At 35.8% G+C, this 14673-nt stretch overlaps 1 protein-coding gene across 2 annotated transcripts in view; it reads left to right on the top strand.

Moving 5' to 3' along the window:
• Positions 1 to 13736, top strand: part of ANO3 (anoctamin 3) — a 281024-nt gene extending 267288 nt beyond the window's left edge. For both annotated transcript variants that reach the window (XM_017538733.2, XM_037742087.1), the window contains 3 exons: positions 6535 to 6615; positions 6785 to 6890; positions 10659 to 13736. In XM_017538733.2, the coding sequence (XP_017394222.1) occupies positions 6535 to 6615; positions 6785 to 6890; positions 10659 to 10841 (370 nt within the window). In that variant the 3' untranslated portion in view covers positions 10842 to 13736. The remainder of the gene's footprint in view (positions 1 to 6534; positions 6616 to 6784; positions 6891 to 10658) is intronic.
• The last annotated feature ends 937 nt before the right edge of the window (positions 13737 to 14673 follow it).

Raw genomic sequence — 14673 nt, 5'->3', positions numbered from 1 at the left:
TCCCATGTATTTGCTTTTAAAATTTAAATCCACTGTTTATAACACAGTTTCTCAACCTCTGCACTATTGATGTTTTAGACCTAGTAATTCTATCTTTTCATAGAGGCAGAGGGCTGTCTTGTACATAGTAGGATGTTTAGCCACATCCTTGATCACCATCCAGTAGATACCAATAGTAACCTCCCTATTCCCCAAGTTGTGACAACCAAAATTATCTCTGGTGATTGCCAGATGTCCTCTGGGGGACAAAATCACCCAGTTTAGAACCACTGCTTTAGGTCATATAGGTTTTTTTCAGCTATTTCCTTACCGAAATAAGGTATTGGGGGAAAAGGCAAGAGGGCATTGGATTTGAGGAATAGGGAGGAGTTGGAGACACGTAAAACAGAGCTGTAGTTGGAGATCAGACTTAGATGTGGGAGAAGCTCACAGGAGAAGCTTCTCCTGCTTCCTTCAGCAGTATGCAGCTGATCTGGATGCAGGACATGTGCCACAGCAGAATGAGCCCTGGAACAGGAGGAAATCCACTGTTAACTCTGCTGAGGAGCTGACATTTTCTCGGATCAATGAATTACCTTTCTGGATGTAAATGTCTCAATTTTTCAGAGAGGTGATAAAGGGATGGATATTTCCTTTATATATTGCATATTTTGGGATCTTGTCAAAGGATTTTAACTTGATGCTAGACATTTGACGTTCAAGTTCTAACTTTGCCTTTTAGTAAAAGGCACATCATTAAGCTGGACCTAGTTGGTCATGATAAAAAGTGTTCATAGCCCTTATGATTAAGAAATGGTGTCTGAGATAAGATCTTATGAACTACAAAGCACTATTTCAATATAAGTGGGATTTTGTATTCGTAGTTTAAAAGACCCTGTTTTTTCTTAATTCAAAATAATCTAGAAGCAGATGTTAAGGTTTTAAAATATATAGGATTGTCAAGGAGTCCTCGTCCATGGAAGCATTATTTGCCAGTGTCTTCACTGCCACCTAGTGGCAGATGAAAATGAGATTGACAGGTACTCTACATTCCAGAACCTGCTTTTCATGTAGGTAGCACCCGATCTCGTCTCCATATTCAGTTGTTAGGAATGTAGACTAATTTCAAGCAAAGACGTGAAGGGCTTATGTTACACTGACACCACACATTCAGAAGAACACCCTGTTTAATTATTTTCCATGTATGCTTAGCAGCTAAATTGGCACAGATTGATTCAGATTGGAAATTTTTGAAGCCAAGTGGCAGAAGGACAAGATGACAGTGGGAGAGAAGGATATTGGGAAGAGAGTAGGTGAAATGATAAATTATTGGGTCTTAGATGGACAACTAATGGAGTGAAACCAGCATAGCTCTCTGTAATTAAGAATTCAACGTTTAGAATCAAATAGATGTGTATTTGAATCTAGGTTTCAACTATTTATCTGAGGGCAGTCCTTCTTAACATGTGGTCTGCAGATCTCCTTCAGGGGTCCATGAAGTCAATAGAATTTTTATAATGAAATTAAGATATCATTTTCCCTTTTAATATGTTTACATTTGCCCTAGTGATCCAAAAATATTGGTGAATAAAGTTTCTCTAGTTTTGCATAACTAAAGGCAGTGGCACCAAACAATATTAGTAGTGATTGTATTCCTCACCATAATTTGGCCAACATAAAAAATTTGAGGCCGGTCGCGGTGGCTCAAGCCTGTAATCCCAGCACTTTGGGAGGCCGAGGTGAGTGGATCACGAGGTCAAGAGATCAAGACCATCCTGGTCAACACAGTGAAACCCCGTCTCTACTAAAAAAAATACAAAAAATTAGCTGGGCATGGTGGCGTGTGCCTGTAATCCCAGCTACTCGGGAGGCTGAGGCAGGAGAATTGCCTGAACCCAGGAGGCGGAGGTTGCGGTGAGCCGAGATCGCGCCATTGCACTCCAGCCTGGGTAACAAGAGCGAAACTCCGTACCCCGCCACAAAAAAAAAAAAAAAAAAAAAAAAAAAAAAAAAAAAAAAAAAAAAAAAAAAAAAAAAAAAAAAAAAAAAAAAAAAAAGTGAGTAAGAAGTTCAGTCAGATGTTTTTAAATTTAAACATCTTACAAATCAGTTGCCCAATCACTGTAACCACTTCCTTGGATATGCAGGTCTCTGCCCCCATTCACTTTGTTATGGAATTGCAGAATCACATCCTTGGTTCTCCGAACTCTTTGTCTACTATACACTGCACTCATGCAGCTGCGTGTGAATGTTGGAAAACGAACAACCACACTGACTAGCTTCACTTTAAATTGGTATCACATGCTTTGTGTGGACCTGATAAACATATTTTATTTTTTTCGTCCATTTGCCCGTCTACTTTTTTAGAGAAGTTTATCATGCCTTCTCCTTTGCTCCTCAAGCCTTCTGCACCTTCTTTTTTATTCTCACTGAACTGATGTTGCTTCTTACTTAAAAAAAAATTGAAGCAATTAGAAAAGAACTTCCACAGATGTCTAATATCACATCTTCCTACCTACAGTATGTGTCCCATATAGCCTGCCTTCTCCAAGTTCCTAGAAATAGAACCATCTGTGCTCCTGTATTAAAGGCAACATTCCCCTACTTATGCCCTGAATCTCTTCCTCTTTCTCTGAGACCATTATTCTAGTAATTCACCCCTTTTTCTCATACATTATGTGTTTTACCTCTATTTACTTTTTCACATTAACATCGAAACATGCTTGTATTCTTCTAGTCAATAAAGTTCTCCCTTGCCCCAGCTGCCTTCCAGTTGCATCTTTATGTCTTTGCCCCCATTTGTAACAAAAACTACATCCAAAGAATTTTCTGTTCCTGTGTTCTCCAATTCCCCTCCTCCTCTTCCCTTTTCAACTCTTTTCAATAGCACATATGCTCCATGGCACCCCTGAGATGTCATGACTTTCACATTGTCATGACATCTTGTCATGACACTTGTGTCATGACACTTGTCAACTCCCAGTTATCACATAATTTGGCCTCTAGGCAGCATTTGACAATTGATCATTCCCTCTTTAATATACTTTATTCACTTGACTTTCAGAAAGCCACATAATTTTGGTTTTCCTGCTACCAGCTATACCTGTCCAATGATGTTTGCTAGTTCTCCACATCTCTCCATTTTAGTTTTGGAGTTCCCCACGGGCTCAGACTATGGACTTATTATCTTCTGTATTTCTATTTATTTCCTTGGTTCTCTAATTCAATTTCATGGATTGATCTACTCTCATACCAGAATTCTAAACTTGAATATTCCACTGTCTACTTGGCATCTCCTCTTACATGTCTAATAAACATCTAAAACTTGCCATGCCCAAATTTGAACTCCAAATTTCATCCAATCCTGCTTAACCTTCAGCCTTCCCCATCTCAGTTAATAGCAATTTCATCATTATGGTAGCTCACACCACAATCCTTGGAATCAGCCTTGAATACTTTTTTTTTCACACCCGACACAATCCACTGGAAAACATGTTGACCCTGCTTTGTAAACATCCCCTTTTCATACCACTTCCACTGCGACTACCTAGCTCAAGATACTATCATCTCTCACCTGGATCCTTGATCCTTAAAATTTTAAGTTCGTTCATGTAATTCATGTGGTCCAAAAACAGTAGTGTCTTCTTACCTCACTCTAAGAGCCAGAATCCTCCTTAAGTTCATACAAAGTGAGCTTTTTCTCTGAACTCATTTTCCAGCACTATTTCCCTCCCTCCCGTTGTTTTCACCACTGCTACCCTCTCGAAGTCCCTGGTCCATGGCAAGGACTCTGCTTTTTCTGCTTGAAACTGTCCATCCCCAGATACCCTCATGACTGCCTCTCTCAACTCCTAACCTTTTCTTATGTTATCTTCTCAACAAAGTCTACCCTAAGGACTCTACGTGAAATTTTAAACCCCTCATCCCAATTTCCCTTAGCTTAATCTATTATGCTGTGAGGTAGTCAAAGGTTTACATTGCTTTCTTTAAGAACATCCAATTTTTCCCACACCATTTGTTGAAAAGACAATTATTTCACCACAGGATTGCAGTACCATTTTTTTCATAAATCAGTTGAATGTATGTTCGTGGATCCGTTTTTGAACTATCTCTTCTTTCCATTGGTCTATTGTCTTTCCTTGTATGAAGATCAGAGTCTTAATTATGGTAGCATTACAGTAAATCAATGTTATGTGCTGTAATCTGTACATTTTCTTCTTCAACAATGACTTTCCTAATATAGATTCTTTACATTTACATATAAACTTTAGATTCAATTTATCAGTTACCATTTTTTAAAAATCTGAAAGAATTGACATTTTAACCAGTCTTTAAATGTGCTAACTCCATTTATTTATTTATTGAATTATCTGCGACATGTGATTTGTTTTTAGATCCCAGTATAGAGGTCCTATATGGCATTTTTAGATTTATGCCCAGATGTTTGGTATTTGTAATGTCACTATAAATAGTTAAATTTAAATTACATTAATGTACATTACATTAAATTTTTGTAATGTAAATTACATTACATTAAATTTTATTTTCTTTCATATGCTGCTAGTATATAGAAATGTTTACTTTTTCTATATTGACCTTGCATCTATCTAGTGACTTTGCTAAATTCGCTCATTAATTCAAATGGTTTTTAGACTATTTTGTATTTCCTGTATACATAATTATGCCATGTGTGAATAAAGTCATATTTATATGACTTTGTTTCTTTATGTTAATTCCAGTTTTATCTTTTTCTTCTACTTGTGTAGACAAAGTTGAATAGAAATAGTGAGAAGAGAAATGTTTGTCTTCTCCCTGACTTCAGGAGGAAGTGTTCAATATATTTAGCATTTCACTGTTAAATATGACATTAGCTATATGTATTTATGTAGATATTCTTCATCACATTAAGATCCTACCAGATTTTCGGTTTGTTGAATAGTTTATTATGTCTGCAGTTTTATAAAATGTTTATTTATTTATATGTTCTTAAGATTTTCTTTTTGTTCTGTTAATGTAGTGAGTTCCACTGAGCAATTTTTATATGATGGGAAAAAAACTTGCATTGCGAGAATTAGCTCCACTTGGTCTTGAGATTCATTTGTGGTCTGTGGAAGATTTAAATTTACCTTTCTTCTTTCTGTCCCCACTGCCTCAAAACTTTGAGAGGCTCTGTGTTAGTGTCAGGCCTCCTCCCTCCTGCAGCAGGACTTGCAGAAAGCCTTTTTCTCTTAAGTGCTATGACACTCTGGAAGATTTCATTCTGCCTTTTGGAAACCAAGTTCACTCCCACCCCCATCTTTCCAGGCAGCCCAAAAACTTAGTAAATATCCCATGAGAAAAGCATCCAGGCATTTGGGGCTTCTGTACCTTCCAATCTGTCACCCCAGCCCCATGCAATTGGCAAAACTCATTGGTTTCTGTTGCCCTTGGTACAGCCCCTTTGCCCTGCTGAGCCTAATTCTTAGTATTCACCCAGATTTGACAAATGAATGCCTCCAGGAAAGAAAAATAATTGATGATTGCCAATTTCTCTAGAAAGGTCTTTTCTCTCTTTGGAACATTTGTTCATCTAGTTCTTATTTCCATACATTTTCAGTGTCTTTAAAAACTTGATTTTTGTTACCATAGGAATGCTGACTTATTGGAAGAATTACCTCATTTTTATTTCCATAGCACTTATTGCATTTTAATATTCTGCACAATTTACTTATGTTTATTGTGTGCTTACGTCTTTCCTCTCCCACCCTGCTAGAATGTAAGCTACCCAAGGATAGAGGTTTTTGCCCGTTTTGTTCACTATTAAGTACCAAGCATTAAGAATTTTTCCAATGAATCATAGATCTTGAATGAATATATATGTTGAATAAGTAAAAAATAAGCAATGTTGGCCTGGCGCGGTGGCTCATGCCTGTAATCCCAGTGCTTTGGGAGGCTGAGGCGGATGGATCACAAGGTCAGGAGCTGGAGACCAGCCTGGCCAACATGGTGAAACCCTCTCTCTACTAAAAATAAAAAAATTAGCTGAGCATGGTGGCAGGCACCTGTAATCCCAGCTTCTCGGGAGGCTGAGGCAGAACTGCTTGAACCCGGGAGGTGGAAGTTGCAGTGAGCTGGGACCATACCGCTGCACTCCAGCCTGGGCAACAGAGCAAGACTCTGTCTCCAAAAAAAAAGCAATATTTATTCGCTAACTACTTAATTATAATTGAATAGTATTATGTGAATGCATATTTATAAAACATATTTTATAGTGCTTTAATGCATAGAAAGTAATTAGAAAAATGTTGGGTGTGTAGTAACTACTTAATGAACATAAATCAGATGAAAAGGAAGATAGGAATTACTGGAAGAAATTGGCATGGCAGGAATCTGTCTCATTAAGGTGCAATTATGAGAGTTAGGGAATGGAATAAAAGAGCTGAATTGCTAAAAGTTTATCATTAGAATGGAAAGAATAATTACATTTATAAAATTCTGGTATTTATAATAAAATAATTAGACTAGAAACGTGTGAATCTCTTGAGTCACATGTTGTTTTTCTTTTTTTTCTCCCAGTTGCTTAAAGGGATATGTCAACAATAGCCTATCCTTCTTTGACCTGAGTGAACTTGGTATGGGAAAATCTGGTTATTGCAGGTACTTGTAATAGTTATCTTTCCTGCTTGCTTTCACCATTTCACGTACTCTCCTCTGCATGTTAATGAGCACATTTAAACTGTTATTTTTGCATTTTGGCAAATCAAGAAAATTCGGGCTTCCGCTCTTTGATCTCTATTTCTCATTCTGTTTGTTTTTTGGATTTCAGGTACCGAGACTACAGAGGCCCCCCTTGGAGTTCCAAACCCTATGAATTTACTTTACAATACTGGCATATCCTTGCTGCTAGATTGGCCTTCATTATTGTGTTTGAGGTAAGTCACAAGCTGAGATGAAAATTACTATAAATGCTTTTCTAAACGATTTATCAGCTGTCTCTGAAATCAGCTTCTCACTGACTTCCATAAAAATATTTAAGTAAATCCCTTAAAAGGCTTAAATACAATGAAAGCATTATAACAAGTACAGAAAAGCAAGAGCTGAATAATGTAAGAATATATATGAATTTAAATACCAGGAAATACGGGTTAAAAAAAAAAGCTACTGCACTGTTGAGTTGAAAATTTTTGAGCCTCCTAGTTTTGAGCCTTTTAGTAACCAAGTTAAAAAAGGGAAGAATGATTTTTATCATCTTAATAAAATAAGACATATTGATTCATTGGGGTGGAAAAACTGAACAATCAATTCTAATTACAGTTTATCACAAATATTTTTGTAAGGGACACTGGATGATTTAATAAATTGTGCTTGAGAATATTTAAAAATACAGAGACTTTGAATCAGATCTATACAATAATATCAGATTGTAGTCCTGTGAAGAAATTTGGCAGAAACTATTGTATTATTGACTTGTTTAGAATATAGTTATTTCAATACAGTAAATAATTTAGCACTAAGATGTATTGAGTATTTCCTCTCTGAGGTAACCACTAAGGTCAATAAAAAGACTTTAAATAAATCTGTTCTATATGGCCACACCAATTTATTCAGAGAAAAGGTAACCATGTCTAAGACTTTTGGAACAAATATTTTTAAAGGTAATATACCTCTCAACTGATCTCCAAAAAGCACTTCAAATTTTGTAGTGAAATATCCTTCATCATTAAAATGAAATGCTTACCCCTAAGGGTATCATCCAATACCAAAAGTCTATAATTTAATGACTTTGAGCCTATATGTATGTCTCCTGATGTAGTGAGAGTGTCTGACGTAAGAGTTATAGCATATTTCCAATCCAGTGATTTAAAAAACTTTTATTGTGTTTTTATTTACACTTTCCCCCACAATCTTATTTTGGAACTCAATCGAACAAAGTTAATAAAATGCCTGGATTCAAAGCAAATTGTCACCATGGATCCATATAATTTCCTCACTACTGTTTTCTTCTTCTTTCAGTATTGCTCATTCCACTGCCCACTCATTCCAAAAACATCCACTCCATTTTCGCCAGTATAAATTCTTCCACATGTTTACTTGCATATGTGTTTATTTACAAAAAATATATATATAGTATTATTTTGAGTGTTTTTTTCTAAATTACTTCAGTGGTGTTGTTTAATGAAATTTATTTTGTCCCTTACCCTTTTTTACTGTTTTTAGATATAGAGAGAGCTAGCCATGAATTTGATCCACGCTTAGAACATTTTTTCTGTCTTCTGTATGATATTTCATCAAATTTATTAATCCTTTGTCAAGTGGATAATTTGGAAATATTTTCCTCATTCTATCAGTTGTCTATTCACTCTGAGTTTTCTTTGCCATGCAGGAGCTTTTTAGATAGATGTGATCCCATTTGTCTATTTTTATTTTTATTGCCCATAGTTCTGAGGTCTTACCCAAAAAATTCTCTGCCCAGGTCTATGTCCTAAAGTATTTACCCAGTGTTTTTCTTCTAGTGATTTCATAGTTTCAGGTTTAACACTTGTCTTTAATTCATTTTGATTTAATTTTTAAATATGGTAAGAGACAGGGGTCTCGTTTCATTCTTTCACACATAGATATCCAATTTTCCCAGCACCATTTACTGAAGAGACTATCCTTTATTGCATTAAATATTTCCCCTTAGAGTTCCATTTAGAATGAGTTGAATAAACTTCTTTCTTATAAAATAATTCTGCATTAAGTTCTAATTGTCAGTGCTATTAAAATTATACTAAATTGGCCAGGCATGGTGGCTTACACCTGTAATCCCAGCACTTTGGGAGGCCAAGGCAGGCGGATCACCTGAGGCCAAGAGTTTGAGATCAGCCTGACCAACACAGAGAAGCCCTGTCTCTACTAAAAGATTACCTATAATCCCACCTACTCCAGAAGCAGAGGCAGAAGAATTGCTTGAACCTAAAGGCGGAGGTTGTGGTAAACCGAGATGATGCCATTGTGCTCTAGCCTGGGCAACAAGAGTGAAACTCCATCTCAAAAAAACAATTATATGAAATTATTTATTCTCAGGGACTTGAAGCATATCCCTCCTTACTAATTTAATTATAGCAAATGTTTTAAGTTTTATTCCTATACCCTTGAGGCATATTTCTGGATATTTCTGTGAATATCAAATAATTTTATCAAGAAAGAAACTTCTGATCATCTGCTTTTATATGGAAAAACATGACCTGCCTTACTATGATCTACTCTGCAGTAAAAATTTCTTGGGACACATATAATTTATCCCACCTAAAGCACATTGAATTCTTCTTTTCCACATAGACTATTATCTACTAAGAATCCATTAGGAATATGTTATTTTCCCCAGATTTTGCTAACTCTATTAGTATCATTTTTTTTCCTTTCTGAGAAATTGAACAATCTTCTCTTTTTCATAGGAAAAGCAGGATGCATTTACAATAACAGGAGGTAATATTTAAGCAGGGCTTACACTATACCAAGCAATCCTTGAGCCATATATATATATATATATATATATATATATATATACACACACACATACATACATACATACATATATATACCCATATACACACATATGTATATTGTGTATGTGTGTGTGTGTGTGTGTGTGTGTACTTATGACAACCTTTAAGAGGTACTATTATTATCACCATTTTAGGGATAAGACAGAGAATATAGGTGACTTGCCTGAGGCTAAACAACTAGTAAGTGTAAGATTCAAACTCAAGCAGCTTCATTCAACATGTATACTTTTAACCACAGAAATACTGCCTTTGAGTTTTGTTTCTGCTTTTTTTTAATGCAATACTTTTGTCAATTCATTTTTCAAAATGTATGCCAGGTGCTCCCACCTGTAATCCCAGCGTTTTGGGAAGCCAAAGTGGCAGGATCTCTTAAGTCCAGGAGTCCAAGGTCAGTCTAGGCAATGTGGCAAGATCCTGTATCTACAATTTTTTTTTTTTTTTAATTATCTATCCAGGTGTAGTGGCAGGCAGCTGTGCTTCCAGTTACTTGGGAGTCTGAGGCAGGAGGATTGCTTAAGCCCAGAAGATGGAGGCTGCAGTGAGCTGTGTATATGCCACTACACTCCAGCCTGGCCATTAGAATGAGATGCTGTCTCAAAGAAGTAATAATAAAATAAAAGTAATATGTCTTTTTATCATAGAATAATTATGTAATAAGGGTATAATATTTAAAGCACCTCTAATGATATATGAACTTAATAGATATGAATAATGCATTTTCTGAGTTTGAGTTCAATGGTAGCATAACAGGCAGACTGCATTCTCTGTGGTTTGCATGATATCTGTTATGATCTATTGGACATGGGTTTTCCCTGGATATGATCTTTCTCATCCATGTATAACAATTCATGTCATAATAATATTTCATAATATGTAAAGATTTTATAGGTGTGAATTTAAGATTTGCTCGGTACATATAAAGTGATACCAACATATTGCAGCAAAAACAGGAAGTAATTCCTTGTTTTGTCCTAAAGTGAAGAAAGCAACAGTAGTGTTTTCAATATAATTTTGAAAATATTAATATTTTACATGGTACATATTAAATTCTTATACTTGACTCAAGGCGAATGCAACATTATTCATTATACTGTTTTATGATTAGCATTTCAGAATCTTTGAAAACTGTACTTTTCAAATTTAAATTTGCAGCACCTTGTTTTTGGGATTAAGTCATTCATCGCATACCTGATTCCAGATGTACCAAAGGGCCTACATGAACGAATACGACGGGAGAAGTACTTAGTTCAAGAAATGATGTATGAGGCTGAGCTGGAACACTTGCAACAACAACGGAGAAAAAGTGGTCAGCCTGTTCACCATGAATGGCCCTAGTTGACACCTGTTACCCAGTAGGGGTGATAGCATTAATGGGAAGAAATGATGGCAACTTTGAATGCTAGACGGAATCTAGGAGGAAGGCATACTTGGCAAACCACATGTGTAATATATTACTTGGAAATGTATCACAGCCATCTCTGGGATTTGAAATATCCAGGCTTGTAGGGACCTTAAAAAGGGTTACATTGACATTGCAGAAAGCAAGAATGTAATTCTCAAAACCAGTCTCAGGGAGTTGTATGTTTGGAGACCTCTGCCTTCCATCAACTGCAGAGTAATGGGAAAGAGGGTGGTGAGGTTTTGAAAGACAGATTTCCATATAAATGTTCACAAGCCAGGCATGGCGTAAAGTATGCCGTCTTCACTCACAAATTAATCTGACTTTGGAAAGTATGGTTGAGTTCAGATACTTGTAAGAAATGACTTAAACAAATTCTTGCCTTGGCTTCCAGAATGCCACATCCCTTCAGTTTACAGGTTGGTAGGAATTGCCCTTGTCTCTTTCTGAGATTATGGATCTGTGCTATAGGGGATTTATGCTGCTTCACATTGACTATGCAGTTGAAGAGTTGCACATCACCTTTAGTAATCAAACCAAAAATCTAAGATTCCAAAAAGAATAGCATACGTTGAAATGATATTCCATTGCAGTGGCTACTTCAAGTCTGTTTTATCCCTGGCAGAGCCAGTTGCACTGCAGTTTTTTGTACTAAATGCCAATAAAGCCACATACTTATAAAATATGAATGGCTATTCTTATATAGTTTAGAACACAACTAATTCATACTTCACTGTGGAAGGCTGTTTTATAGTAAATATTTCATTTTTTCCTCTATGATTTATTACAACTCTCACAAAATATTAACTTGAAATGCTGTAAATACATTGGTTTTCCTTGTCCCTTTGCACCCTCACAGTATGTAGTATCCATTGTGGTTTATGCAGCTCTGACACCAGTTTTTGCAATTGTAATATGTTTATTCAGGAAAACTGAGGCCAGATGCTCTGCAACACTTATGCTTTTTCAACAATGTGCACTCTTACTCATGAACTAACGAAAATAATGCATGAATATAAATATATATTATCTGTTAGAAAAAAACACGTATTTGTGTTTTAGTTTCTTTTTTCATCACTGAAAGTAGTTTTATGTTATTATTTCTTTGATAGTTTGATCTGGTTTATTTTTGAAAACTCTCTAGAAACAAAGCCAAATTCATTGTAAAAGATATAATTTTGCTTTGTTGTGGAATTTCTATTTCAGTGTCAACTCTGTATCTATGAGTATGTCTGTCCCACAGACAGATGAGGCAGGAGTGATGGGGCACTCAAGAAGGTTCAGAGGAGGCATAAGCTATGGAGGTCAGAAAGGAAGAAAGAGAAGAGCTGAGGTAGGGGAATGTATGGTAGAAATTAAGACGTTTCCTTGCAAAACAAGGAAATCACACATATGCACACACACATATTTATGTTTACTATGATTATTATTTCTCCAATCAATCAAAGCACCATTATTTCTAAAATTTAAAAGACCAGATCAAACACAATGGGAATAAAGCTACTACATATATATGCTAGTGTTTCTCTAGTAAGATTATATTTCTCTTACTAGGAAACTATTTTCTAAATATTAACACTGAAAATGTCTTGTTAGCTTTTCCTTCTTTCTCTCCAGAAGAAAAGTGGATAGATGATAGTTGTTTAATTGTTTTTCTCAAGCATGTTCACTTTCCTCCGTGTCCTCTAATTCTGAGCAAAGGGAAGAGCCTCAGACTCTGAACTTCCCTCACATGCCCTTGTTATGTGAGACTCTTCCATTCAGATTCCAGAGAGGTTTTCATGCTTCTTCCTGCTTATTTATAGCAATCATAGCAACTAATTCCACTAAGTACAAAGGAGTTTTACACGCCTCCATTTTTGTAGCATCTGCATTTCTTTTTCTTTGTTAAGTAAATGTATACACATGCCTGAGTATAAATATTCTCTCTACCTAATGATAACATGAACCAACATCTTTTCTAAATTAGGACCACAAAACAGCAACATCTGTCTAATAGTAGCGTAAAGAATAACGATAGCTGTGTCCTTGAGAAGTATTTCCTTTCCATGTTTTTACATAGTCCCATTACAATTTAAAACCATATTGATCAACTAGAAAACAAAATATGAAAGCAGAAAGATATTTTCATTTAAAAATTGTAATACATTGATTTATAAAATGCCTTCTCTGATACTTTTGAAACGGATGTGAAAAATAGAAAAAGAAAAATTGTCTGAAATATTTATTTTGTGAAACAGTGCAATAGAATCTAGCTATGCTTTCATCATTGTTCACAGAAAATACTGACAGCCCCTTGCAATGTGTTAGTTTTAGATCACTCTGTTTTAGTTGGGAGAAATGTTTTATATGATGGTTTTTATATGAATACAAATTATTTCTCAAAGATTTATAGCACACACTATTCTCAGGAATTCTGTATTACATGGATGCTGCTTATATATTTTCATATTCTAACTTGTCTTTTCAAGCAAATAACTAATATATATGTGCATGCAGTCTGCCTTGACAAGTTGTTCCAAGCTGAAGAGCTTTCACTGTACAATAAGTGGAAAATCAACATAGATCATGGCTGAAATAGTTTGTATTTGTCTGAGTCTGTGCACGTATTTTTAGATAAAATGCTGCTGAGTGACTGCATGATGAGATACAACTTCTGAATGCTGCACATTCTTCCAAAATGATTCTTAGCACAATCTATTGTATGATGGAATGAACAGAAAACTTTTTCACTCAATAAATTATCATTTAATATGGTATTTTCCCTATAATTTGCATGTTAAATTTAATTCTGCTTGTTTTAAAAATATTAAATTGGAATTTGTTGAGTATGGGTAGGGGATGTTGTTCATTCTTTAATGCTACATGGCTAGTTTATTATTCTTGCAGGCCATTACCTTACTCTTAAAAAGTCTTGACTGTCTTCTGATAAGATTATTGTTATCTTCAAGACATTTGCACATTATGAAGTGTTTGTAGAAAATCACACCTATCTAATGCTTTGTACTAGACACAGATGAGAGAGGAAGCTTGATTAGTTCTTGTGAGGGTTAATAATACTGCCATCACATATACGCCCTTTCTCTTCTTCACACTTATGCTGGTTCTGTAAATCACCATCAAAATCTCTTTGGGACCGGATTTTAGCATAGATACAGTGCATGCTAAGGAAGTAGGGCATGCAGGAACACCATAGCCAACTGTCAGAAAGAGGCTACCTATTTGCCCATTGCTTTTTTTGACCTGATGGTCAAAATGGAAAATCCAGGTGGCCTGCAAAGTTGCTTAACTGATATGGCTTGACTGACTAGCCTGTCAACTGGGGGCACATTAACATAAGCCCAGGTTCTGTGTGTTGTGTGTGGGTGTGCACACACACACTTGCGCCTTTTTTCGTATAAGAAACAGTGAGCACTTACTATCTTTGAAATATGCTCAACTCAGTCCTACTATGGTGACCAGATATTTCCACTCCATTACCCCTCAAAACATGGTATTAAAATGGGCTCTGGGTATAGTTCTAGGTTTCATCCAGGAAATCAGTTAATATCTTAACCTCATTCCTGGTATTATTAGTGGCTCAGAGAGAACCTTTTAGGGGTGGCCTAAACAACCCAGTTTCTGATGAAAAGCCAAGCATTTCCCTACAGGCATTTCTATTCCAAATGGAATATGATAGCAATACATAGTCCAAAGGAAATATTAATTGGGCTTTAGCTTGAATCATTGATCAGCCCAGGCTTCTGCTAGCTAGGATTGATATCTTTG

The sequence above is a fragment of the Cebus imitator genome, unplaced genomic scaffold (genome assembly GCF_001604975.1).
Source record: "Cebus imitator isolate Cc_AM_T3 unplaced genomic scaffold, Cebus_imitator-1.0 Scaffold113, whole genome shotgun sequence".
NCBI lineage: Eukaryota > Metazoa > Chordata > Mammalia > Primates > Cebidae > Cebus > Cebus imitator.
The sequence above is the reverse complement of the archived record's forward strand: the minus strand, read 5'-3'. Positions and strand labels throughout refer to the sequence as shown.